Consider the following 27,665-nt stretch of genomic DNA (forward strand, 5'->3'; position numbering starts at 1 on the left):
TTAGAAAATAATCAAATTTATTCTCTCTAGGGAACGGGGCCACCCATCCTTAAATAAACAGGAGGAGGGATGCCGGCTCACTCAGCAGGCGGTGGACATTCTGGGGCTGTAGGGGGTGTCTCTGCCAGAGCAGGCTGGCCGTCGGTCCCGTCCCGAGGACGGAAGACCAGTTCCCCAGCTTGCAGCACCTGTCCGGCCGGCCACGTGCTGCCTGGCCCATACTGCTGGTAGAAGTCCGCATCCGTCTGGAACATGACCAGTGCCTGCGCCGTGTGGATCCGCACGTGCTGAGCCAGGCTGTTGGCATCCAGAAACTTGTCCCCACAGGAGTCGCAGGCATAGAGGATGTGGGTGTTGGGGTCTGCAGGAGGTGGGGGACATAGTCAGGATGGGAAGGACCCTCAGGGTTCACCAGCTTTGACACTCCGGGCAGCCAATCTCACCTTCTTCCTGCACTTGCTTCACAGCTTTGCTGATCTCTGCTTTAAGTACTTCTGTCTCGTCGGCAGTCACCGCAGCCCCCACCGGTACCACTGTGGGCAGAATCAGCAGAGCCTAAGACCGGAGGCACCTGCCCCTTCATTGCTACCCCAGAGGCAAGCTGCCCACAACAACCCTCTACTGTCCATAGCCCGCACCTGTGAGCTGAGTGACGGCCGTTGCCGCCAGTGCCTCGGTGGCTAGCGTAACCATGTCATCAACAGTGACCACGCTGACCTCACCACCCTCCTCTGGCTCCAGGATTTTGATGCCAGCCTTGCCCTGGTGCACGGTCTTCACATGGGAACGCAGGTTGTCCACCCGGTTGAAGCCACGACCGCACTTGTCACACAGGTAAGGCTTCTCTCCTGAGGGGGGAGGCAAGGTTCTCTCCTGCCATTGGGGGAGGGGGGAGGACCTCAGTGGCCTCCAGCTTCCCCGGAACCCATCTCTTCTTCAGCAGGAAGTGCTCTGGGGCAGCCACCAGAGCTGCACGGAAGCCTCCAGTGGCCCCTGCACCTTCTGGAAGCTCTAAGAAAATGGGGCCCTCATTTGACTTGAACTGGCACCTGCAGCAAGTGCCGGAACCCAAGGCTGGGATCTGGGGGTACCTCCCTTCCCGCCACCCCAAACCAAGAGCAGGGCTGAGACAGGACAGATGGGCAAGTGGGCACACACTCACCAGTGTGGATGATGATGTGCTTGGACAGGTCCCCTACGTTCACGAAGGCTTTGCTGCACACGCTGCACTTGTGGGGGCGGATGTTGTCATGGTGGCGAATGTGATTGGCCAGTTGGCTGGACTGGACGAATCTGCAGAGCCATAGGCAGAGGGGCTTGCACGGAACTGCCCAAGCCTGGGCCCGGGGGAGCTGGGCGAGGCCTCCTGCCCCATCTCCTAGACTGAAGGGGACCCCTGGACCCACGCCTGGGCTCGGGCAGCCATCAGCCCAGGGTCCCACAGAACCCTCATCTGCTTCCTGGCCCCTGCAGCGGGCGGAGAGCGGGGGCCCCACAGCGCCCTGAACACGGGTGGGACGGACGGGGCAGGACCTCTTGCCGCAGCGCTCGCAGACGTAGGGCTTCTCCCCGGTGTGCTGGCGCACGTGGGCGATGAGGGAGCTGGCCTGGGTGAAGGCCTTGCCGCACATCACGCACTGGCATGGCTTCTCGCCTGGAGATGGGGCAGAAGGTGCTGGCACCTAGTCCTCCCACGTGCCCGCCCCCGCCCTGCCGCCCCGCTCACCCGCCCCGCTCACCCACCCGTGTGGATGCGGACGTGCCGCTGCAGGGCGCCGGGGTCCGCGAACTGTCTCTGGCAGTGCACGCACACGTACGGCTTCTCTCCACTGTGGATCCGAAGGTGCCGCTTAAGGTTCCCTGGGGAGACCGAGGGGGGGGCCTGGCGTGGGGCACCACTGGGCGGCTGAGGACCGGAGGGACGGGGCAGCCAGGCAGCCCTGGCCCTACCTGAGGTGGTGAACTGCTTCCCGCACTCGCGGCACTTGAGGGGCCCGTCGGCGATGTGGATCTTCAGGTGGGCCTTCAGGTTCCCCACCTGTGCCGGGAAGAGGCTCAGGAAGACCACCCACATCACGGGGCCCCAGGCCCCCTCAGCAGCCCTTCCCACCAGGGGACACCTGATGCTTGGCCCTCCCAGGGGCCTGTGGATGGCTCCATCTTTCCTCAAGGCTGATGGAACGTTCTAGATCCCAGCAGTGGAAGGACAACCATCGCCACCCCACATCCTTCTGGTCCGAACCCCACTATGACTTCACCTGCCTTCCCACTTTCTTCTGCAGAGTGGTCAAGAACTCCATCCCACGGGAGGGGGGCGGGGTCACCTTCTACTCAGCCGCCTACTCTCCCCCCTACACCTGTGTCCCCGCTCCGCGCGCAGGGCCGGACACCGCGGGTGGTGCCCACACACCTGGTTGAACTTCTTGTCGCAGTGAGGGCACTTGTGCTCCTTGTCGGTGTCATGCGTCTCCAGGTGGCGCATCTTGGAGGTGGGGTCGGAGAAGGAGCGGCCGCAGTAGTCGCACTGGTAGGGCTTCTCGCCGCTGTGCACCAGCTGGTGCCGCTTGAGGTTGCCGGACGTGGTGAAGAGCTTGCCGCAGTCCTCGCAGCGGTAGCGCGCCTCGCCCGAGTGCCGCTTCTTGTGCAGGTTCAGCAGGCTGATGAGCCGGTAGCTCTTGCCGCACTCCTCGCAGCCGTACGGCTTCAGCGGGCTGGGGGTCAGAGGAGAGAGGAGGGCTCGCCGGGGTCCGAGGCCCGCGGGGATGCGCGGCCGGGCGGGGGCCCTGTACCTGTGCGTCTTCTCGTGGGCCTTGCAGGCGGCCGGGTCGGAGAAGGCCTTGCTGCACTCCCGGCACGAGAAGGGCTTCTCGCCTGTGTGGATGCGGATGTGCCGCTTGAAGTTCCCCGTGTGCGTGAACTCCTTCCCACAGTCCTGCAGGGCCGGGAAGCGGGCGTGAGGGGGCGGCGGCGGGGCGGGGCAGGAGGGCGGGGCGGGCGGTGCCCCTGGGGCCGCACCTCGCACTTGTGGATGACGGAGCCATAGGCCTTGGACTCGGTGCGGTCGCCGTAGGTGCCGGGGCGCAGGCCCCGGGCCTCTGAGCCCAGCTCGTGGCCCGAGTCCGTGCTGGCTGACTCCTCGCTCTCCTCGGGGGCCTCTCCCTTCTCCAGCAGCGGCCGCTCTTCCTTGACCACAGCAGGCACGGTGTCCTCCTCCTCTCGCTCTTCTCCTTTCCGGGCTGGCTCCACCTCCATTTCTGCCAGGAGAAGGGCAGGCACTGACGCGCCTGGGGGGGCGGGAGGGGCCTCCAAAGGGAGGTGACCTCGGAGCCAAGCAAATGCCAGGAGGCCGAGCGCACCTGGCCACATTCTCTCTCACACGCGCCTCTTTCTGCGTGGGCACCTAGCAGGGGCCTGGCAACGAATGCCTGGGCACCACCGGTAAATGGTCTCAGCACTGGCCAGGGCAGCACCAAGATAGACTGCTGGCCAGGACTTCTGTTTAGCTTAGTGGATGCAGGGGGGCCACGGGGGACGCAGGCAGGCGGGCTGCATGGCAGGAAGGGCACCGTCGGCCACCAAGTACTGGGGGGTGCGTGGCTGCGAGGCCTCCCCCGGTGCTCTGCGCAGAAGTACTAGCGCCGCGTCGGCCGCGAAGCTGACGTCCAAATTCAAGAATGAGAAAAGGCGTCAGCCCGAGGGCTGAAGTGGAAGAGTGGCTCAGAGTGGGGTCAGCTGGAGGCAGGAGAAGGGGGGCCATGGAGGGGTGCCCGAGTGGGGGGCAGACTGGCCCCCGCTGGGAACAGGTACCTTGCTCTGAGCTCTCCGACAGGGCAGCCTCGGCCTCAGCAGCAGCCATGCCACTCGTGGGGTCAGGCTTGGGCTCTACCGGTGGCGGCTCCCGGGGGGCGTCGGCCTTCTCCGTCTGTTCTGCACCTGGGGCAGGGGTGTGGGGACGCCAGAGGCCAAACTGAGACTCTGTCCGGAGGCCAGATGGCCTCTCCTGGACCAGGCCCTGGTCGTGGCTGTGGCTTGGGGTGGAGGTGGGGCCGGCACGCCCAAGCCCAGGCCACCTGTGCCTCTGCTCTGCGGGAACAAATGCCCCAGAACAAACGGTGGGCCCTTCCGGGTGACCTGAGCTAAGGGCTGCAGCTGCCTGTGCCAGCCTACCTCCCTTCCCCGGGATCCTCACTGCCCTGGGGCCCCTGGGAGGTGATGGGACAGCCGGCCGGTCCTCAGTGCAACAACTTACCGCTGGCTGCACTCTCCGCCTGGCCACCTCGCTCCTCTTTGGGCTCCCTGCCTGGGCCCGTGGGTGGACTGCCTCCGGCTGGGTCTAGCTCACTCTGCGTCGTGGCAGCAGCCTTCTCCTCTTTGGCTCTCCTGTCCCCTCCTGGAGATAAAACAGGACAGACCTGCCATTTCCCATCAAGTGTCCACCCTCTGGAAGGATGAGGTGGCCCAGAACTTGCTAGCTCTTCCAGATCCTCCCTGGTGGTAGTGGTTTCTTGGTTTGTTCATTCAACAAATTATTCGCAGGGCCACCTACTCCATACCAGGCTGCTGGGGGGCCTAGGAATACCAGTCACAGCTGCTGCTCCCGTGGGGCTCCTAGGCTGGCCAGGGAGACAGACCTCGCCCATGGAACAATGATGCTGATCAGAGGTCGATGCTTACAAGGAGAGGAGTGTGGTTCTCTGACAGTGCACCGAGGAATCGGGCCCATGCCAGGCATCAGGGGGCTTTTCTGAGGCGGTAGGGGAGCAGAGGAAGGGCGCGGAGAGTACAGGAGGAGTGACCTGCGTGCAAAGGCCTTGAACCAGGCCTGCTGCCCAGTTCTGGGACGCAGAACACAGGGGAAGCTGGTGAAAGGCAGGGAAGGGGGAGGCTGAACGGCCCCTCAGAGAGGCCTTCCTCAGACTTTACTGTGGCTAACCCTCGCCAGCACCCTACAATGCAGGCAAGGCCAGAAGAGGAAACTGAGACCCAGAGAGGTGACACAAAGGATCAGAGGCAGAGCCCCCATCGAAAGCCACCTGCTCAGGAAAGCCTACCAATAATCTTACCTTCCATAGCCAAGACCTCCGTATTCTCCCCAGGGCTGGTGGCCGGCTCAGCGAGTGACTTTAGGGCGTGGCAGGCCGTGATGATGTCCTGCATCTGCAGGAAGCTGGCCACGGCCAGCACATCGTCCACGTTCTCAGAGCTCAGGCTCAGCTTGGCCGTGTACATAAACTCCAGCACCTGCCCCAGGCCTGCCAAGGACACAGACAGCCATCACGGACCCACCTCAAGGCCTGGCACCAGCAGCCTACCCAGCTGCTCCACTCGGCGGCAGGACCCAGGGATTTGTGAAAAGCAGAGTGGCAGGCCACCATCTCCCCATCTCCTGTGCTGGCAGAGGCGGGCAACCTGGGGGTTCTCAGCCCAGACAACAGCCTCCAAACAGAGGTACACTCACAGAAGACAGAGGGTGTGAAGTCCACACCGCACGGAGGACAGGGGGTGTGAAGTCCACTGCATAGAGGACAGAGGGTGTGAACACCCACCCTATACGGAAGACAGAGAGTGTGAAGTCCGCTGCGTGGAGGACAGGGTGTGAATGCCCACCTTATGTGGGGGACAGAGGGTGTGAACACCTGCCCTACAGAGAGAATAGGGTTAAATGGAAGACAGAGGGCATGAGAGAGGGTGTACACTCTCTACCTGGCCACTAACTACGCCTCACCACTGGGGGACACTCCAACCAGAGTGTGTCAGCACTGGCTTTCATCAGGGCTCTGCCACAAACTCTCTCTCTGACCTCCAGGCCAGTCACCTGACCTCTTTGGGTCTCAGTTTCCACACCTATAAAATGGGGGAACATGACCTTGCCTGACCTCGCCATGTCATGCCATTCTGGGTCGAGAGCCCAAATTTATGACCAGTTCCTTCCTCACTCCCAAGGCCTTCCTGGCAGCCCTCCAGGCCCCAACCCTTGCCACCCCCTTCCGGGTTAGCGCTGGGATGAGGGAGTTTAGGACTGACTCAGCAATGGCAAGGGCCGGGGGCTCAGAGCCCACCCATCCTCTGTCCCTCCCAATGAGCTGCTCCTGTGTTCACTCCAGGAGCTCATCCCGAGCCCTTCCTGCTGGTTCTCCCCTAACCACCCCTCCCAGTCAAAACGGGCCCACAAAACATGGTGGGAGTTCGGTGCCCACACATCATGGGTTCTGTGTGGGAGGCCTGGTGCAACTCACGGCCTGAAGGTGCTACTCCCAGGAGGGCCTGGCATGGCACAGGGCCAGCCACAGCTTCCGGCCCTCAACAAGCTCGGCCCTGGACCTAGCGGGGTACCTGCCGCGTTACTGATGTCCAGGTGTACCACGTCCTTCTGGTCCACGAAGAGCATCTTGAAGTACTCGCTGCAGGCCGCCAGCACTGCTTTATGGGCTTTAAAGTCAACTCCGTCCACCACAAAAGTGCAGTCACACAAAAGCCCCAGCTGCCGCTGCTGGTTCAGCTGCTCCAAGACATGCTGGCTGTGCTGGGGAAAATCCATGGCTGGGGAGAGCCAAACAGCCTCCGCGTTAGCACAGAGAAAGGACGCCGGCCACAACACTTACCCCAAACTCCCAAGTGAGAAATGCAGGGAGACCGGGGGGATCAAAAAAAGTCCGCGAAAGCAAACAACTCCAGGTACCCTCTGCCAGCCAAGACCAGCCCAGCGGCTCCGAGCTTCCTGGGTTAACCGGCCAGGAAAGTTCCCAACACCAAAAAGCACCGGAAGACCCACAAGAAACGGCCACCTTTGCGTCTTGCCAGGTAACAACATTAAAAAGTCAAAAAACAAACAAAACATTGATTGCTGCCAGCATTTCAAAAAAAAAGAAAAGACATGGTCAGTTTAACATTCTTACAAAAAGAATATATGACATAATTTTAAAATAAAGGACAGATCTTTCAGTCAGTACATTTGGCTTTATGAAAACCTTTTTATATTGTTATTTTTCTCATTGTGTCATGCACCCGTGAAACATGCGTTTGGGGAGGCAGATGCTTCATACTCAGCGTTTCAGGAATCAGCCCACAGGGCTCTGTGTATGGTCCCTCGGCCCATCTCTCTCCCGCTCTCTCCCTGTCTCTCCCTCTCTGTCCCTCTGGTTCATGGGCTTCAGGAACTGCTTTAAGCTGGGGAGTCCTCTTCCTCCAGAAACCTCTCCAGGCTGTCCCTGGGGGAAGAAGGGACTCTGATCCTGACCCCAAGAGCGGCTGGCCTGGCCGCAGTTCCTCTGTCAAAAGCCTCACTTAATGCCTGGAAATCCCACAACTGTCTTAAGTAAAAAGGCTCAGAAAAATTCCATGGCCTGGTGCCAGAGTGAGCAAGAACTGCATGAGCCTTAACTAAATAAGTATCTAAAACAGCTCTTCCCGCCCCCTCAACATCACACCAGGCAGTCTCAAGATCAGCATTTCCTAGGGAAAATAAGCAGGTCCTCCTTTTGAGAAAGAACCAATTTCAAAATAAAAGTTAGTGCCCACTCCTGGGATCACATTCCAGAGATCCAACGGGGCCAGGCTACCCGGCCCGGCCCAGAATCATAAGCAGCAGTGGCTTCTCTTCCAGCTCTTCCAGAGCCTCTTCTCTGAGGCTAGTCCGCTCAGAGCTGCCCCAGGCTGTTTCTGCGCTGGTGAGGGGGACATTTTGGGGCTCCAGCCACCAGGTTTCAACAGCCCATTACTGGCTCTGGCTGCTCCCTGTTACATCAGCCTCTTGGGGGTGAGTCACTATACTGCAGCCCTGGAGCTGCAGTGACCATGTATGGCTGTCTGGCAGTGATAAGCCACAAGGAAAGCCACACACTCCTGCCCCTCACGTGGCTTGGGCAGCACCGATCAGCTTTGAAGGACAGGAAGCTAGCCTACCCACCCTGTAGTGTCTGGGAATTTTTCAAAAGCAGGGCTATATATTTACTGAACTGGGAGAAATCACCCAGTAGATGGGCAGGGCTCCATCAAGTAAGGGGGAACGTGGCAGTGACAGCTGGCTGTGTCACAGGGTGCCAGCCTCTGAGCCCTAAGTTCAGAGTTGCTGCTGGGGGCCCGGAAACACATTTTCCCTCCCTCTGACATCCCCAGGACTGTCCCGTGGTCCCAGTCTGCACTTACAAACTCCCAGGCAAAGGCACGGCTTCTCGGATCCCTCTTAGTACCATAAGAGCCTGTAGCCAGAGCTCCTAGGTATAAGCAGGGAATTGCCGGGAGCCGGGAGCCGGGAGCCGGGAGCCAGGAGCCAGGAGCTGGGAGCCGGGAGCCAGGAGCCAGGAGCTGGGAGCCAGCCCCAGAGTCGAGAGGTAAGGTAGGAGGCAGCAGGGCCCTCTGCTGCTAGGTCCTCTGCAACTGGACAACCGGCTCCCGAGCCAAACCAGCCAGCTGCAGCACAAGGCCACTGAACCAAAGGCCATCACTGACACAGGACACCTCATAAAGGCACCTTTCTCTAAGTCTTCAATTTCTGGTAAAAGCAAGTTCCCATTTGTGGCCGGCAGGAATGAACACAAAGGAGAATTCTGGCTGTCTGTTCCTGAGCAGGTAAAAGCTAAAACAGAGTTTTCTGGAGAACACGGGAAAGAACCAGTGTCCCGTCCCATGGGTTAAAGACCCAGGTAGGCCTGGGACCTGAAGGGAACACATACCAGGCCTGGTGCAAACGCAACCAGAGGCAGGTGGCGAGAGGAGAGTGGGCCACATCACCGCCAGAGCTGTGGAAAAGCCACGTGAGCAGGCAGGTGTGTGCCTGTCTGCGTGGGCGGCCCGCGTCCCAAACACCAGGCGCCCTCCATGTCCTCAGGAGCCCCAAGTGAAATATCTCCCGAGTATAAAAAGGGAGGGACCACCCGGTCCACAAGGACCAAATCCTCGATCAGCTTCAGAATGCGCCCTTTTAAGTCAGGTCCGAACCCTTTCCTCCTGGCGGTGGCCCGGCTCCCTCACCTTCACCAGGAACCAACCCAAACACTAAGCCAGGAGGAAGTATCCTCCCAGGCCCAGAAATAACCTGGGAGCATGCGCTGAACCCCCCGAGGTACAGAGTTTTCCCAGGCCCCCTGAGCTGGCTGGAGTCTGCTGAAAGCAGAACCCTCCAGCCGGAGGCGACCTGACTTGCTGGGAAGATAAATGTGAGAAAAGACTCCTGGCCAACAGGGTGGAAGCGGCCTGCTGGCTCAAAGGTCAGGTGATTCATCGGCCTTGCCAGGGACCCAAGGCTGCGACAAGCCTTCATGCTGTCTGTCACACACCCCAGAGCTTGCAGGGAAGGGCAGCAAAGCCCAGCTCTCCCGGGTCACAAGGGGGGTGCTCTCAGTTTCAAAGGCCTTGGGGGAAGGCTGGTAAAGGTCCCTGGGAGAGGGTGGATGGTGGCCTGGCACCTCCAGTCCCCCACCCGCCCCCACACAGAGGACAGCAGCTGTGTGCCCATGAGTAATGTTTTCCAGCCAGCGCTAACCACACTCTTCCGATGCAAGATGCCCGCCCAAAAGCGGCTCCTCCCCAAATGTGGGTGTCGCAGGAGAAAACCGGAGGCCCTGAATTCCTCTGAGGCAGCCTGCAAAGCTGTCCCAAGAGAGAAATACTCCTAAGACAGCATCTGTTCTGACAAAATCAAAGACGGAAAAGGAAGAGAGAAAAAAACAGGGAGAGGATAAATGGAAGGAGGAAGAAGCAAGAGAGGAAAGAGAGGGACTTGAGGGGAAAAAAAGAAAGAAAAAGGCCGTTTCCATAAATAGATAACCGGCGCTCAGGCACATGCTCACGAGCCTGATCCTGTGATCAGCCTCCCAGGGACTGTGAGCGCGGCCCGGGGAGGGCTCTGCCGAGCTCTGAATGGTGTCATCCACAGCAATGCCGCCCGCGTCACTGCGAATTTTATAACTGCACGCGCGCACGTGCCCGCGCACAGGGCAGGTGGAGCTCAGCCCCACGCTGCCTGCAGCTCTCACCGCCGGCTGGCTGCCTGCTCAAAGGCTCACACAGGCCCTTCTCCCCCCAGGGTGACATGCTGAGCAGGTGAGGGGCTTGGTCCTTCCCTCAGAGGGACTGAGCTGGAATTAGGCGGCGCCCCACCCCCAAACCTATGTGACATGCTCTAGAAGGACGGCAACGCTCTGCCTCCTGTCTCCTCTCATACTTTACAGTGAAAGGAACTCATCAGGATCTGGCAAGCTTAGGGAGCCCAGGAAAACAAAGCGCCTGCCTGGGCCACACAGTGGGACATGTGGGCACCACGGGCAGGTAGGCGGGAGCTGGCTGTCTCTGAGAGCATGGGATGAGGGGTCACTGAGACTTTACACACCATAATGAGATCAACCGCCACTCTGCCCCTCGTTACGACGTGGCTAATAAGATGTGGTTCCCACCGCCCCGCCCTTGGTATGTGGTGCCGTTCGCTCAGGCTTGCACTCAGGTGTGGGATCCGCCCTCCTTACTTCATCTTTGCTGGAAGGACAATAAAAGTGGGCCTTAATTAAAGCTACTTCTAAGAAAGACCCTAAAAACTCAGAAGTACAGAAAACACAAACAAAACAAGACCACACAGCCCGCTGAACCCAAAGTCCTCATGTCAGATACAGAAAACTAAACCCCAAGCTGGCACAAGACTTGCCCACTCAGACGCGGGCCTGACCTTCCGGCAGACTCCTGACCGCAATCGGGCACCTTTCCCGTGACACCGCCAGCTGCTCAGGTGTTCTCCTTGATTAATGTGCAGACCTCAGTGTCCGAGCTGGGATGTCCTCCTGATGACCAACAGCCTGGCCTGGCACATGGCCCGGGCCTGCCTTGTAAGAAATTCATTTGGGAATGAAAAAATGAGAGACCTGGGGACCCTCCTCTCTGCAGGGTGATTCCAAACAGGCACAACTAAGCAATTCGACGTGGCTGGCACAGGTACCAGTCTCCGAGGCCCGCAGCAACAGTTCCTCCGCCCCTGTCAGAGACGACTACCCCTGCTATGAGCGTCCGGCTGAATCTGGGTGGCCCTGCGAGGACTGGCTGCAGTGGCTCTGCACCAGTTCCCGGCCTGGCCCTCACCCCAAGGTTCTGCTTTGCTCTCTTAGAATCCAGCTGCCCACTGTAAGGACGTCCGGGCTCTCCTGCTGGAGAGGACATACGGAGGGGCCCCGGAGGAGACGCCGACGTGCAGAGGCCGTGTGGAGCAGCAGCGAGACGCCCCTGCTGACGGCACCATGGCTCTGGTATGAGACACCTGCTCATACCTTCCAGGCCAGCTACCAGGGGAGTGCTGTCGTACAGATGACCTCGACACCTCGGGGGAGCAAAAAACCCTGCCCGGCCACCCCACAAAACCAAGAGAAATGAACTGCTGAGAGTCTGAGCCGCTAAGCTTTGAGGGGGTTTGCTGACAGCAAGAGAAAACCGGGACAGATGGTAAAACTACAAACAAAAGGGAATGACCAACAAAACGGTTCAGGATAATGGTTTCCTCTGGGAGGGAGAAGGGCACCCAGGACACTGACCGCGTTCTGTTTCTTGGCTTGGATACGCCCAGATGTGTTATTTAAACTAAACATGTACACTTCGCACACTTTTGTATGGGAACACTTCTCAAAATTTAACTAAATTCTTAATAAGGTCCACGGCCAGACCACCCTGCACTGCCTATCTCGCAGGGTCAGGCCTGGTTAGTACTTGGATGGGAGGCCACCTAGGAAGACCAGGTGCTATACGGTGAGGTGCAAGTGCCACACTCAATTGATCACACAAAGACCCCGTGGTTTCCGGCCAGGCTGCTGAGTGGGGCCCGGGCCTTCGGTTTCAGAGTAGCTGACCGAGCCACAAAGGCTCAAGGGAGTGGGGTTCAGGGAGGCTGGCCGTCTTGTTTGTCCTTCGGTTCCAAAACATCCGTAAACAGACTGCTGACATAGGGAAGGGTTCGGTCTCCTTGAGTCATGCTCAGTTCAACGAAACCTGGATCTCAGCGGGTGACGAGGAAAGGGCGCATGCGCAGTCTCTGCAACACGCCAGGCGACGTGGTGCCAGGCGCACGGCACAGTCCGATCACCCAGGAACGAAGCGCAAGCTACTCCGAGCGCCGAGCCTCTCACTGCCGCCTCCAAGACTCAGGGATTCGAGACGCCTTTCTGGCACCGCGGAGGCAGCAGGACCTCTGGGGTTGGGCCAGGTAGGACCGGAACCCAGGTTCCGCCATCTCCCATACTAGCAGGTCGTCTCCAGCAAAGCTTCTCCTCTGGGCAAACAGGGCCAATGAGATGACTTCCCCCATTCGTTACAAATTAAGTTAGGTAATGTAGGCAGAAGGCCTGGCACATGACGAGCACTCGACAAACCACTGTTACCGGAAGCGGAGGTGCAGATTACAGCGTTTTCTAGGCCAGAGACCATGTCGGATGGTTTCTACATAACCGTTTATGTCAGGCCCCTCGGGTGCACTCAGTAACTATTGGGTGACTTGACCTTGTTAAGAAGTTATAATGATAACCCATTATTCCTCCTTCTAAATGCAATCTGGAAAAATCCCAGGGCCCGATTAGCATTCGGAGAGGGAGAGAGTAAAGGGAAGGGCACTGTGCAGGAACCATTCAGAGCGACTTCTCTGTTGGGGAAGCACTTTATGCTGGGCTACTGTTCTGTTAAGCCCCAAGGGTGTCCCGGGTCAGGGCTGCAGCGCCTGCCGAGACCTCTAAGTGGGTCTACGGAGCACTGCCCCATCTATCTGAGCCCGATGGGCACCTGTCAGACAAGAACTATTACCCAGGTTACTAGCCAGTGCTAAACTACAGGCAGAGTTTCCCAACTGGCACACAGAGGGAAGCCATGAAGCCAGGGAACAACTGGCTTACCACGAGGAGACCTAGATCTTGACAAACAACAGTCCCCGGTCCCCAGAACAGGCTGCGCCGGGCTGCAGGCCTGGACTTGACACAGATACCTCGAGTCCAGGGGCCGTGAGGAAACTGAAGCAGGTGAGAGGAATCACCATTTGGTTCCCAGTTGCTCAAGGTTCCTGATTTTCTAGAAATACAGGCGGGTCCTGTATACAGCTTAGCACACATAAGCTCAGGCCAAAGAAATGGAAGTTCACAGCAAGTCAGCCTTGCAAGCACGAAACCTACCCACCCAACGCCACCCCCCCACCCCACCTTTTTGGTGCAATGTGGCAGAGAGGCAAATGTCAACAAAACCAGCCCTTCCACACTTTCCTCCTCCAAAAACGTAGCTCTTCTATTAAGCTTGTGTTTCTCAAACTTTTACAATCAATTTCCCCTTTAGACAAACATACGAACTTGACACAGCACTTCCCAAAAGGCCCCAAATTCTGATACTTCATCTTCTACTGGACAGCAGCCCCCACCCTGAAAGTCACTGCTACCCTCTATATAATCCCACCAGCCAGGATTCAGTAGTATTTTCTTTGCTGAAGTTTGTGTTATAAAAAAACATTTTTTTAAAACCCCCAAATAATGGCTAAATAGAAAATTAAACTGTCATACTGACTTTGCGTTTCAAACTATACAACTCCCACTCTCTCTAAAGTTTAACTTCTGAAGAGGGGGCAGACATCCCCTTCCCTCACCCCTAGAGGACCCCACTACTCCAGGACTGTGGCTGAGAGGGAAGACTGGCCGGCCCTGCACAAAGTGCTGCCCTGTAACCCAGCACGCCCGTGCCAGCTTCGAATCCATGATGCCAATACCTGCTCTGGGGACTCCTGAAGCTTGACGTGGGGTCAGTTAACGGCCGTGCTATCCAAAAGGCAAATCGGGGACATGTGGGAACCTCTGCAGTGTCTCTCATTCTCCCGACATCCCCCGAACCCCACCTCCATATTCCCTGCGGTGGCGGCACCCCGACACGGCCTGAGATGAGATGACCCCGGGCGGCTGCCTCGTCTGCCCCACCAAATTTAATAAACTCACTGCTGGGGTGGGACTGCTTCTTACCTCTTCCTTACAGCTGTTTATGGCGCCTGCCCCAGGATCTTGCTCACAAACGGTTACAAATAAAGTTGGGGAACGGGCCTACGAGAGCGGTGATCCTTGGCCTAACTCAAGGTCAAAATACTCTGGACCCTTTAGAAATAATTGTACTTTTGGTACTGAGAACATAATAGACAAAAACCACTATGAAAAGTGAATTTAAACCTACTAATTGCAACAGCATCCACATGCATTTGAGAAACAATTCCATGTACATGGATGAGAAATCTCCCCCAGCAGGCGAAATCTGTAGTGTGATACAGCGGCACGACTATCCGTAATTACTGCTCTCCCCTCTCTCCAAGGGTCCTCAGCCCACAAGTTAGGAAACAGAAAAGACGAGAATTTCACAAGCATTTAGTGCATGCTTATTCTGTGCCTGTCTTAGGTACTGAATTAGAGCTCTGAGCCAGAGGGGAAGACAGGTACTAAACGGATATAATATGTCACATCATATATGAAATGCTGTGAAGGAAACTAAAAGCAAGCCGAGGAGACAGGCACAGAGTCTATTTAATATTTAAGAAAAGGGTCAAGGAGGACCCCTCTGAGGTGACATTTAAGCAAAGACCTGAATGAAGTGCAAGAGCGAGCCATACCGCTGTAAGCCCAGGGACCATGAGGGTCGCTGAGCTTGGCAGCAGCAGAGGCTGAGGTCACTCAGGGTCTCAGAGGCAAGTTAGACTCTGGAGTTTCTTCTAAGTGCACTGGGACGTCCTAGGAGTGTTGAGAGCAAGAGTGTGGGCATGTATGTCAAAGTCAACTGCAGAGCACTACCTAGTGCAGGTGCCTTATGGGGAGCTGGCAGCTCCACGGGCCTAAGGCCAGGCCTATCTGAGCACCCATCCTCAAGGACCTTCCACCAGAGGAAAAAGACCCGGACTCTTTCACTACCCTCTGATGAGTACTGAAAGGGTGCCCCTGGGAGCATACGGTACCTGGCCACATCTAAAATGACACATGACCAAAAGCAAGAAGGATGTTCGGGCAGAGCGCAGCAAAAGCAATGGTATGGGTCCATGACAAAGAACGGTGTGCACGAATGGTGGACAAGGTGGAGGGGAGCAGCACCCCTCAGCATCACAAGGTAATGAGTGAGTGGGGAAAGTGGACAGGCCAGAGCCAGGCACGCAGGACCAAGCCCGCCACACCAGGCCTCAGCGTTCATCCTCAGCAGTCGGGAGCTGTGCTAAGGGTTTCAGCAAGAGAGGGCCATGCTAGGCTCACATTTCTGAAGGTCACTCTGGCTGCGTTAGTACACGGGACAGACTGAAAAGGGGCAATCAGAAGCGAAAACCAAGTCAGGAAGTCCAACAGCCCTGGACCCTTGGGGTGTGAAACACAGGACAACCGGCACTGGGACGGTTTAGCTAGTGCCCAGGATCCAACACACACTCACATGGATCTTGCGGAGCAGCCTGTGCAAGCGGCCCTCCCATGAAATATTACGACATCCTTGGAAAATTTTAAATACTTCTTGGAGTGACTCAAAGTCCCTTAACAGTTAGAACCGGACCCTTCCTAGGGGAAGCTGGGCCACGCTGTTTGTCTAAAACCATAAACCCAGGCTGGGAATTCCTACCTCTTACTCACGTTTACTCACATTTAAAAGAAAACACTCGCAGCTCTGAGGGGATGGGATACACGGGTGGGGAGGGGAAGGAGTTACACTATTCGCTGTAGATCCGTCCTGGATTTTTTGTTTCACCATTTGTAAATGCTACTTATTTAAAAATTAAAACTGAGAGAGTAAAAAAGGAAGGAAGGAGGAAAGAAAAAAGAGAGGGGGGAAAAAAAGGCCACAAAGTTAGAGCTTCTTTGTTCCATTTACCATAAACCGTTAAGACATCTTCTACAAGACTTGGTGACTAAAAACTTCTCAACAGGGGAAAAGAAACTCATAAGAGAAATGGAAAATTATGGTAATTTCCACAAAGAATGTGTCACTTGAGAAAACTTCATGAGCAAAAATTCCTTAAGGGGACAAAATTAAAAATCCCCTAGAAGAGCAACTGGTAGCCCTTTTCAGAAAGAGATGAACCCCTCCGACACTGTGATGGCCCTGAAGACCTCCCCAGGGACAGTCACACACATGGCTCTGCAAGCGACTTCGGGGAGTTTACTGACTCCCTGGGCCCAGTTAAAACTCCCGTCTTGGAATCAAGCCAAGCTAGCTAAGTACCTGGGGCAAGAGCACTTAAATCTTGGCACCCCAATTTCCTGTCTGTAAAATGGGGATAGCAATAAAGTTTCGACTTCATAAAGTTGTTGTTGGCCATCGTCATTCTTATTACTACATATCAACCCAGGCTAGCAATGGTGATAATATTTATCGAAGAAAACGGGAACCTAATGCTCTAATCCTTGCCCTAGCTTCGAAAAGTGGATGTAAAAATGTCATCAGTCATCCAGGCACCCAGCACAGATGAAGTTTCGACCTGAAAAAAGACCAGGAGAAGGCCGTGCAAACTGCACTGTTCACTCCACTCAACAGTAACCAGGACAAGGCAGAGGTGCTTCAGAGCTGATGGCAAAAGCTACCTTCTTTCTACCCAGACCGTGATGATTCTGGAGGAGCCGTGAGGGTGAGGCTGTCACTGAGGAAGAAGATTGAACACAGGGCAATTCCAAAGGAAGGATTAGTCGTGCATGATACTGGCTGAGATCAACAATTCAGGGCAAAAGAAACATTTGGGCTGAATAGCCATTGTTTGGAGGTGGATATATTTAGACTTCATTGTAGCTTTTCACCTTGACTGAGTCTGAGTTTGTTTCCTCACAAGGATTAGTGACTGCTAAGGTCCCCTCTGATTTCATTAAGACTGCCAGACTACAAATGCATGCATTGGAAGTATAACATGCTGTGTCTGAGTGACAATAAAAATGAGATATTTACTTAGCATTTAGCAGATTTTTTTTTCATTTATAACTTTCCCTGTACCGGAAATCTTAAGATTTTCAACTATGAACGTGAATTATAAAGGGCATAAACAACTATGAACTATATGTGAAAGTATATAAATGATATAAGCCAACATTGAACTGTATATTCCAAGCAGTTTTAATTTGTAAAACTTAACTGGAAAAAACTAAATGAGTAGAAGAGGGTATTTCAGAGGAATATTTTGAGGATCTCAAAAACTTACTTTACAACTGAATAAGGACTGGTCAAGTATTCAGGGTCTCAACTTCCAATGACTTTTTAAAACTGTTGGCCTCCTCAAGTTCAGGGGCTGAGTGCTGCTCTAGAAGGCAGGTTTTGGTCAGCAGCCCTGAGGGGTTAGAAGAGGCTGGGACCCCAGTTCACCCTTGAAGAAACAGTGCTGCTGTGCCCGCCCCTCGAATCCCCTCCACCTACAGCAACGATGAATCAGCAAAGCTGCTGAATGCCTTTTTAACGGATGGATGACTTGCAACCAGCGGTTTTTCAGCCAGCCGCTTTGAAGCGAGCTTCAGAGAGAAACTTGGAAACCACCAAGTGCTGCCTGGTTCCAGGTCCTAAGACAGGCAGCCTGAGAGCGAGGAGGGAGAGAGAGAGAGACAGAGAGAGACAGAGAGAGACAGAGAGACAGGGAGAGAGAGTGAGTGTCAGAGACAGACAGAGACGGAAAGATAGAGAGACAGAGAGACAGACAGACAGAGACAGAGAGAGCACTCGCAACACCACGACTGCTCTGTAATGCATGCAGGCCAATCCCAAGGCACCACTTAGGAGGGCCCGCAGTGGGGAAGGCTGAGTACACAAACTTAATTCTTAGGGGTATAAAAGATAGGTCAGAAATCTCAATGTTGTGTTTCATTCCTATTACCTACATCTTCTCAACTTCCCAGATGCAAATATAAACTGGAGAAAATATTTACAGCCAATGTGGTAAATAAGGGTTAATGATCCTGATATACAGAAGGCTCTTAAAAATTAATCAACAATGAATGAGCATGTCCACACAAAAGCTTACAGACAAAAGTTCGCAGCAGCATTATTCACAATAGTCAAAAGATGGAAACAACCCAAATGTCCATCAACTGATGAATGGATACATAAAACACAGTATGTCCACACAATGGAATATTATTTGACAATAAAAAAAAGTCTGATACTTGCCACAACATGAAAAGATGATGCTAAGTGAAAGACGCCAATCACAAAAGACTACAGGTTGCACAATTCCATTAATGCGAAATGCCCAGAACAGGCAAATCTGTAATGACAGAAGTGCCTGCCTAGGCCTGGGGGGCGGGTGGGGGGGAGGCAAATGGAGAGTAACTGCTTAATGGGTGGTGCATTTCCTTTTGGCAGAATGAAAATGTTCTGAAATTAGATATGGTGCTGGTTGCACAATCCTGAATATACTAAAAGCCACTGAACTGTACCTTTTAAATGGGTGAACTGTAAAAGTGAATATCTTAATAAAGATGTTATAAAAATTCATCAACAACAAAAAGTCTCCCAACAGAAAAAACGAGTCAAAGAAATGAACGGGCAATTCACAAAAGAAGAAATACAAGAGTCCGATGTACTCTATACAGAAAAAAAGATGTCCAACCTCACTAATAGTCAGAGAAATATAAAAAAGCAGCAGAAACCACTTCCAGTTTCAGGCTGGTAGAAACGGAAATGACTTCCACCGTGGGCCAGGGCACGTCCCGGTGAAGGGGCGCAGAGAGCCGTGGACGGCAGCCTGGCAACCCTGACGCAAGCTTCCGAGGCCTTCATTGGATGGGCAAAAATTAACGCTTGGATTTGAGTAGCTGATCACGGAGCCCACGGTGCAGATGCTGCGATCTTCCCCCGTGGTGCAGATGCTGTGATCTCCCAATCTGATGGGCTATTTCACCAGCTATAAGGAAACTGGCAGTCCTGGTAAAGGACTGTGCCCAGAGAAAATCCAGCCTTGCTAATAAGGAGCTCTACTGTGCTGAACACTTGGGAGGTTACTGGCAAGAGAAATGGCAGGCCCCCTGTTTCCAAAGGGCAGTGGCACACGGAGACCACCCCAACAGAGGCATGAAGGGAAGGACTGAAATAGCTGCTGTGGCTACCTGCCTGCCAGGTGCTACTTACACATAAGCTACCTCATCGATACCCACAATATCCTGTGAAAAGGGTATTAATATGACTGCCCGCCATTGTGCAGATGAGCAAATCAAGGCTTACAGATGATGTCACGTGATCTAGGTCTCACTGGCACGCCCCGTTCAAGGCCAGATCCACCGTACTCTAAAATGTGTGCTCTTTCCACTTCAGCCAAAGACAAAAGTTCCTCAGACAGACACAGAATACTAGGCCCACGGAGCCTTAGTCTGTCCCCAAATGGCAAATTCTGTCATTAACTGGCACTGACCAACGCCCTTTCCTTATCCTAATGAGTGCTACAAAACAGCTCATAAAAGTCAAAATGAACATCACTAAGTCTTAGTTTTAATCTTTGGAGTTTGCTGCTGCCAGATGAAACACAAAATTAAAGCTCTGAAATATTTTAATTACTTGGGCCAGGTACCCCGGCCGATTCTCATTGCAAAGAGCTATAAACGCTGAAGAAAAATTGTAACTCATCTTTTAAAATGAATCAAAGAACTGGCAAGTGAGTAAAGAATACTGAGATGTCAAAACAAACTTAAGCAAAGGCTGGGATCTAGAGAGCAGGCGGAGCTCTGAGGCTATGTCTCCAGGGCATGTGCAGACCTGAGTAGGCTGGGGCTTCCTGCCCCTGCCCCTGGCCCGGGAGGGAGGGAGGTCTCACGGGAGTGCCTTCCAGCATAAAGCTGGGGCCCAAAATGGAAAGAAGACTGCACTGAAAACTGCCACACGAAGGACAGTAAAATCCCCCCCACCCCGAGAATCTGCAACCATTAGCTGGCACCCAGACAACAGCTCAAATTCACATTGTAGAAGATATTCTTCAGGAAGATAAAAAGTGATCCCAGAATGAAGGTATTAAATGCAAAAAGAAATGGAGAGCAATTAAAGTAGTGAATAATAAGTAAATCTAAATAAATACTGAACTACTGATGTCTTATAAAATTAAAATAAAATAAAAAAATGCACATCTACAGAATAAAAGCCAAGGACTTTTAATAAGGACAGAAATTAAAGTGTACCAGGGTCCTTTGAGAGTAGAGAATAAAGACAATGACTAAAAAAAAAGACAATGACAACAAAGGTTCGACTTTTGTGAGTTATACAAATTGAGAGATAAACTATGTCCATAGATTAGAAGACTTAACATTGTAAAAATGTCAACTCTATCCAAATCGACATGTGATACATTCGAAACAATTCTAATAAAAAAAAAATCCCAACAATTTTTATGGAATTTGATAAGCACAACCTAAAATGAAGATGCAAGAGCAAAGGCCAAGGCCAAGGCCTCGCCAGATACCAAGAATCGTTACATAGAAATTTAGGCATTAAGTCAGCGTGAGACTGGCACAGAGAGAATAGTAAAGAGCCCAGAAACAGACTCACACATTTGTGGACAGGATATATGATAATGGCTACTGCTGATGTTACAGAACCACATGAAAGGGATGTATTTTTTCAATAAATAGTACTGAGACAATTTGGTTAACCTAGAAAAAAAGAGAAAAGAAACCAGTTCCTTATCTCACACCATACATAAAAGTAATTTGAAATGGACTAAGGACCTTAATATAAAAGGTAAAAAAAAAAAAGTCACAAAATGTTTAGAAGACAATATATAGAGGAATATCCTTATAAACTTGAAGTAGGGAAGAAGTTCTTAAAAAGGACCAAAAAGTGCTAACCATAAAATTCAAAAACTGATAAATGACGTTAAAATTTAAAATTTCTTCTCATTTAAAAAAACCTACCGTGAAAAGGCAAGACACAAACTGGAAGTGGAGAGTTACAACACATAACTGACAGAGGATTAGTAACTAAAAGAAAAAAGTCTCTGTGTAATAAAAAGACAAACAACCCAACAGAAAAATGAACACAACATTTAAGCAGTTGTTTCACAGAAGCTGAAGCCTGAATGACCAAGAAGTATATTAAAAGGTGCTCAACCCACTAATCAAGAAAATGCAAATCAAAATCACATGAGATACCACTGAACTCCCCATTGGATTAGTAAAAATTTTAAATTCTCAACACCATTGTTGAGAAGACGTGAAGCAAATAGAATCCTCAGTTGAACTGTAAACTGGGGAAACCACTTTGGAAGTAGTTTGGTATTATTTGGTCAAACTGAAGATGCACACAGCCTGTGACTCAGTTCCTCTCCTGAGATGTACCCTGGAGTGGCAATGTGTGTCCCATACACGTTCACAGCAGCATTGTGTCTTGGCAAAATACTGGAAAGTAGCCAAATGTCCATCAGCAATAGAAAGGATAAATACATTTTCATGCAGTGGAACACTATTCATCAATGAAAATGAAATACAACTATACGCAACATGGATTAATCTTAAGAACAAATGTTAAGTAAAAAATTTAAGCCACTGAAAAAAACCATGATTATATTAAGTTCAAAAACCTACAGAATTAAACAATACATTGCTTAACAATACAAACACGTGTTAAAGGATAAATAAAAATAAAAATAAAAAGAGAAGATTAGGCAAAAATTCAGTGATTACCTGGGGGTTGGGTGGGGTGGGGTGGGGTGGGGTGGGGTGGGGCGGGGCTGGGACAGGATCAGGGAGGGGCACCTAAAGGTAATGTGTAATGTTCTCTTTTGTAAATTGAGTGATGGGTATATGGGTGCTCCTGCATCCATATTCTTTACACTGTATATATTCTTTTGTATCTGCTCAACATTTAACGAAAACTTTTTCACAAATTACAACGTTCTGACTTTAAACAACGTTTTGAAGCATTAACCTGGGCAGCTGAGTTACAGTCAACTGGGAAAGTCCCTGACAGGTGCTCACTCAGCCCTGAGGCTACCGAAATGAGAAGCACTTCCCCAGCCTGGCCTCTGGGCTGGGGCGACGCAGCTTCCCACTGGGCAGTGGAGCCGGCCCCCCAAAACAGGAAAGGGCCTGCTTAGATGATCAGTTCCAGCATAGGAAGTGGTGAGGGTGGGGTAGGGGCAACAGGTTCTGCTGCCGGACCTTTAAAAGGTCTTGAAAACCAGAAGCTGAGTATGACTTTGATGTTACAATGAACCCACCAAGCCTGCTTTCTGGCCTGGTCCCCACTCGGCTGGAATTGCCACCTCTGAGCTGCTGCACACTGCCGTTTGGACACGAGCGAGCAACTCTCATCCTAACCGTGCCCTCCGCTTCCTTCCTTTGAAGCTCAAGGCTTCTCTCTCTCCAACTGCTAACAAGCAGGTCTGAATCCAGGAGGGCAAGCCCTGGCTCTCGGTGTGTATCGGCAGTGATTACATTACTGAGGTCAGCCTTAATTGGCCCTAGGACTGTTAAGCGATTGATACCCACGAGGACCTTAGAGAGTGCCAGCTACCTACGCTGACACTCAACACACATCTGTATCAAATGCTGAAATCACTCAGTGCTAACACACGTACTCCCTGACCTGCAGTATTTCAATCATTTTAAAATCGTGGCCAGCAAAAGAAGTAGATTATGGTCTCCAGGACAATATGCTTTGTGCACAAAATGTACTTGGAGTGTTTTGTTTTCTCTAAGGTTGGGGCTCCTCCCTTTGGGGTGTCCATCACCCAACGATGTGCCACCCTGCCAGACAGCATGTCTTAGTACTTCAGTGACACTCATGCAAGCACCACCAGCCTTTGGGGAATTCCAGGACAGTAGAGAATGGGCCACCTGACCTTTCAAGTGGCAAAATGCTACTACCCTGAGGTTCTGCCCACAGAGGCTGCCCTTTTGGCCTTCAAATGGGAGGGCTCACTATATGTGCATTTGACTCTTAAAAAACTACTTTCTAACCTAAACTCTGATAGTTTAGGTCATAGTTCTCCATGTCTCCATCCCATATTTCTGCCAGACACTAAATAAACCACCAGGTTCTCCTCTTAGATATATGTACAGATATATACACACGCTCAGAACAGCTCTAGAAGGACAGATACCATCCACAGCTACCTGGAAGGGAAACTGGGTCAGGTGTGGGTGGATGACTTACTTTCCATTCTTTAGAACCTTCTGATTTTTATACCTCGTGCAGGTATTCCTACACCAAACTTTCCTCTACTCTACCCACTTTCTTTCTTGGCTCTCTCAAGGGTCTTCTCCTAATGAACACATCATAATGTTAGTTACCAATTATGGAGCCAGGGACTCGACTGAGCATGCTATATGCATTACCTCATCAATAATTCCACCCAATAAGGTTCTGTGTTATTATCCCCCGTTTTACACCTGAAGAAATCAAGGTTTAAAGAGGTCGGGTACTTTGCCCAAAGGCACATAGTATAAGTACAGTAAGTTTAAGAACAAATATGAGCCCAGGTATGTCTGCCTCCAAAGTTCATGCTCCTAACTAGTATCCTATATTGCACGGGTTCTTAGCTGGGGATGATTCTGCCCCAGGAGATTTTGGCCATGTCTGGAGACATTTTTGCTTGTCACAACTATAAGTAGGTGGGTATTACTGGCATCTACAGGTAGAGGCCACAAATGTTACTAAAACTGCTAACGTACATGGGATTGCCGCCCACAAGAAGACTTACCCAGCCCCAAATGTCAACAAGGTCAAGGTTGAGAGACCCTGCTCTACTGGACAAAGACAGAAAGACAGAGAGACTATCTTCTGACCTAACCTCTGATAGTTTCGGTCATAGTTCTCCAAGCCTCCATCCCATGTTTCTGCCAGACACCGAATAAACCACCAGGTTCTCCTCTCTCTTCAATCAACAGCACGCCAATTCCACATCACACTGGAGTTGTCTCCAGCCCCAACTGCCAGTTCCTCTTCAGTCCATCAAAAGCGATCATCTATCCATCCAACCATGTTTACTGAGCACCAGCTAGGTTCCAGGAAATAAGCTACACAGTGGGAATACCAGGAGAAACCAGACTCTCTGTCTCTGGTTGGTGCTGGTGCTGGGGGTCTAGCCGGGGGACAGACAAGGAAGCCTATGATTATAGTACGAAGTGAGACTACATTGAGAGACCAATGCAAGATGCTAAGAAATCACATGGGAGGGGCCCCAAACTCACCTGCACTGGGGGGCTGGGTAAGGCTCAGACAAGGCTTCTCAAAAGACCCTTCATGAGACCTTTCAGGATGTGGTCTCAGAATCCACAGGTTGGCAACTTCAGTTAGAAAACTCGATGGAACCCTTAAGGAAATAGGGAGGGCACAGAGCAGTCCCTGATCCTCTATGCACGACCCAGATAATTCCTGCTTCAAGGGAGGACAGCGACCTGGCTTCCCCACAGGTTCAGGCCTTCCCTGATCGCAATCCTAACTGGCCTCTCTGGCTTCAAACCACCCTGCACCTTGCAGTGTGAGGTAACTAACATTTGCCCAGCAGACCTTGTGAAACATGTGCTTAATCTTGCAAAACCCTCAGAACAATTCAGTGAGGTAGATAATGTTATCTCTGTTTTACAGATGAGGAAACTGACACACAGTGAGTGATGAAGGAACTGGACCTCAGGACATAGTGCCACTACCCAGGGAAGTGGAGATTCACACTCAACACCAGAGTCCTCGCTGCCTCCACCTAAGGGGACCTTTACAGTCATCGAGCCAAAACATGGTCCCTCTAAATCTTCACCTCAGTAGAGCATTCCAACACCAGTCATCCTTCTGTGTACCAGACTTTTGAACAGATCTCTATGGTGTTTCCTGCATTGTACTGTGATTGTCCATATGGCTAAGAGTTCCAGCCTTACTGTATCCCTCGCACCCAGCAGTATCTGACTGGACACAGGAGCAAGCCTGGACTCCCTGGGACCAAGCAACAAAAACCCACCCAAAGCCAGATCAGCCTGCCTGGGAGCAGGCCCAGCCCTCCTTCACCAATGCAGGGGACTTCCCCTCAGGCTGGGCCCAAACCCCACTCAGCAATCTAGGCACACAGGGGCCCGAACAGGTTTTCTCAGCCAGCTCTCCTTCCAGCACTGGGGCAGCCATGATTCACTCTTTGGCTGTATAACAGATGCCTATGTATGGGTACACAGTCTACAAAAATATGTATCTTTAAACAATAGAACCTTAAAAGGAGTGTGTGTGTGCTCCCCACTCTGTCGTTCCCTTTTTGTCTTATGGAGCACATGCATGATGGCAGGAGCTGGAACAGGCAGCTTAGACCATAAGAAAGAGCAAGGGGAGCCACATGGAACCCTGTTTCTGGATGACTTCACGAAACAGAGTGAGCTGCTCTACCAACTCTGGACCTACTTCCAGACTGTTAAGGGGTAAGGAACAAAACTTCCGTTTTGTTTCAGTCACTATATTTTGGGATTGCTTTGCTGGAGCATTTTAAGACTGTAGTTATTTAAAACAAGGTGTAAATATTGCCTAGAGATTAACTTGGTTCGGTCTTTATTGGTAAAACAACAATAATAGCAACAACCTCCCACAAACTAAGACTTTGTCATTTGTACAATTTTAAAGAAAAAGTTATCTTGAAAGGGCAATTTGAGTCACGATGAGCCTTGAAAAGGACAAACTGACCTCCTGGTTTGTTTCATCCTTGAGTATTACAGACATACCTCAGATTTCCAAGTAGCCCAGGCTACTCTTTTCTGACAGTTTGTCTGCATTAACTCCAGCTTGGTTCTCTTCCTCCCACTCATTACCTGAATCAAAGACACCCAAGTGGAAAATCTGATGAGAACCCAAAGGGTAACAGCTTCCCTAAAAGCTGACCTTTCATTCATCCATCAAACACAGGCAAATGCAGAGCACTGAGCCTGGCACAAAGCGAGTGCTCCATAAACGTTAAACGGGATCATTATTGGCCTATTGGGGCCACCGTCATTTCTTACCTGAAATATTCTAGCAGCTTTTTAATTGGTCTCTAAGACCCACTCTCTTCAACACATTCTTCACATAGCCAGAGTGATCTTCCTAATCCACAAATCTGACTCTCTTAGATGGCTTCCCATTAACCTGAAATTTCAACTCCATGACTAGGTTTACAAGGCCGGGGAGGACCACACCACAGCCTGCTGCTTTAGTTTAACTCTCATCTCTGAGATCGAGAACCGAAGGTGCTTCAGGACACAGCTGGCAAGCACAGAGCCAGAAGCCCGGCTGCCTGGCTCCACAGTTCACACTTGTAATCACTATGACAGCTTGGATCCTTTGCTCTATCCTCACAACCTATCAAGTGCTGAACCACCGTCTGCGGAACGAATGAATGAATGAAAGAAGGGTATACAGGGGCAGCGTCTGCCTCCTATTCTGCCAGCACCTCCCAGGCCCTGGCCAGAGGGTGCCCTCGCCCGGCCGGCGGATGTGAGCTGCCCCCGGGACCCCGCCACCTCTCAACCACAGAACGCCCACCCGCTGCGGCGCGCGGGGTCATGGGGCGGTGACAGCCGGGAGGCGTGGGCGGAGATGCTACCAGCTGGGGTGTCACCCAGCCGGAGAGGTCTCTCTCGCTCCTCTGCCGGGCCGGGACATCCGGTCCGCCCGCCTACTCCCCGCCTGCTCCCCCCACGGTGACCCCCCACTCTCCCGCCCAGCTGCCCCGCGCCCTCCTGCCCCCGGAGTCCCCCAGTCCGAGTTTCCTTCCTATTCCATTTCTCTCCCCTCCCCCACACAACCGTCTCTGGCGTCTCGCCGCGCCCCATCCTCCGCCGCCTCCGTCTGGCTCCCGGGACTCCCCCAGCCCCGGGCGCTTGCTGACCCTCACCTGCCATGTCCCGGACCCCACCGCCGAGGGAGGTGCATCACGGCCGAGAGAAGGCCGGGGACGGCACTTCAGAGCAGACAAAGGGCGCCGCCATGTTACAGTCGGGCGGAACCGACCTCGCTGGCTTCCCGGCTGCAACTTCCGCCGCATGCGCAGCGCCCACGCTACCTGAGGCCCGCGGACAGGCGCATGCGCCTAGCTACCCAGAAGTTCTACGTTAACTTCAGCGCTTGGAATAGTTCTCATTGTAACATTTACTTGGGTTTCTATTCCAGATATAACAGTAACAGCTCCTACCAGTTCAGCGCTTACTGTGTGTCAGGTACTATGTTAAGCGCTTTACATGCATTATCTCACTAAAGCTCACCCACCTTAACATAGTATTAGTCCCCTTCTTTTGGAGAAAAGGAAAACGGAGGCTCAGAAAAGGGAGATTAATTGATCATTGTCATGCATCTTACAAGTGATGGTGGGAAAATGTCATTAGTGGTTTAAAACAAAGATTATGTTTTTCTCTCTTTCCAGCCAATCATTACTCCTTTCCCTAGGGCAGATCCAGGATTAGCCTGGGTGTGAATGACAATGCCTGGAAAATGAGTATTGCAGGAAGTGTCTGGAGACTTCAACAGTCCCTCTGTGGCCTCTTTCCAACTCTAAGCACCTTCAGGCCATTGACTTCTCTACTTCCTCATGAGCTTTCTCCTTTCTTCACTTCTGATCCTGTTTCTTTTTCGTGATCCTTAACTTTAACAACACTCTTGCCACTAGCGGAAACTTCTTTGTGCCCTTGTCTTTCTGTCACATGGATTTGGTAAGAGTTCCAACCTTAGGTGAATCTACTCCTTTTCTCTTGCCTGCACCCAAACAGCCAAGCACAGTTGAAGAAAGTACCCAACGAGACAGACTTCCCTAC

General features: G+C 52.3%; 1 protein-coding gene and 1 long non-coding RNA gene across 8 annotated transcripts; one reads left to right on the forward strand and one right to left on the reverse strand.

Moving 5' to 3' along the window:
* Nucleotides 1–26,885, reverse strand: ZBTB17 (zinc finger and BTB domain containing 17). 7 transcript variants are annotated; one of them, XM_016128267.2, is made up of 16 exons: nt 26,753–26,874; nt 25,605–25,691; nt 6,334–6,540; nt 5,064–5,252; nt 4,250–4,390; nt 3,808–3,933; nt 3,016–3,254; nt 2,790–2,932; nt 2,411–2,711; nt 1,951–2,038; nt 1,744–1,860; nt 1,534–1,654; nt 1,163–1,293; nt 639–848; nt 444–533; nt 1–361 (listed from the first exon to the last, which is right to left on the reverse strand). In XM_016128267.2, exons 3-16 carry the CDS (start codon nt 6,536–6,538, stop codon nt 78–80), a joined length of 2,385 nt encoding a protein of 794 aa, XP_015983753.1. In that variant the 5' UTR covers nt 6,539–6,540; nt 25,605–25,691; nt 26,753–26,874; the 3' UTR covers nt 1–77. The 7 variants fall into 7 exon arrangements, with proteins under 7 accessions (XP_015983753.1, XP_036084905.1, XP_036084906.1 ...); XM_036229012.1 differs by having other exon boundaries at nt 25,567–25,691; XM_036229013.1 differs by lacking the exon at nt 26,753–26,874 and adding an exon at nt 25,881–26,053.
* LOC118609868 lies at nt 25,164–27,502 on the forward strand. Its single transcript, XR_004953485.1, has 2 exons — nt 25,164–25,307; nt 26,029–27,502. It is a non-coding gene; the product is annotated as an uncharacterized LOC118609868 (long non-coding RNA).
* The last annotated feature ends 163 nt before the right edge of the window (nt 27,503–27,665 follow it).

Source organism: Rousettus aegyptiacus, unplaced genomic scaffold (assembly GCF_014176215.1).
Source record: "Rousettus aegyptiacus isolate mRouAeg1 unplaced genomic scaffold, mRouAeg1.p scaffold_m13_p_1, whole genome shotgun sequence".
In the NCBI taxonomy this organism is placed as follows: domain Eukaryota; kingdom Metazoa; phylum Chordata; class Mammalia; order Chiroptera; family Pteropodidae; genus Rousettus; species Rousettus aegyptiacus.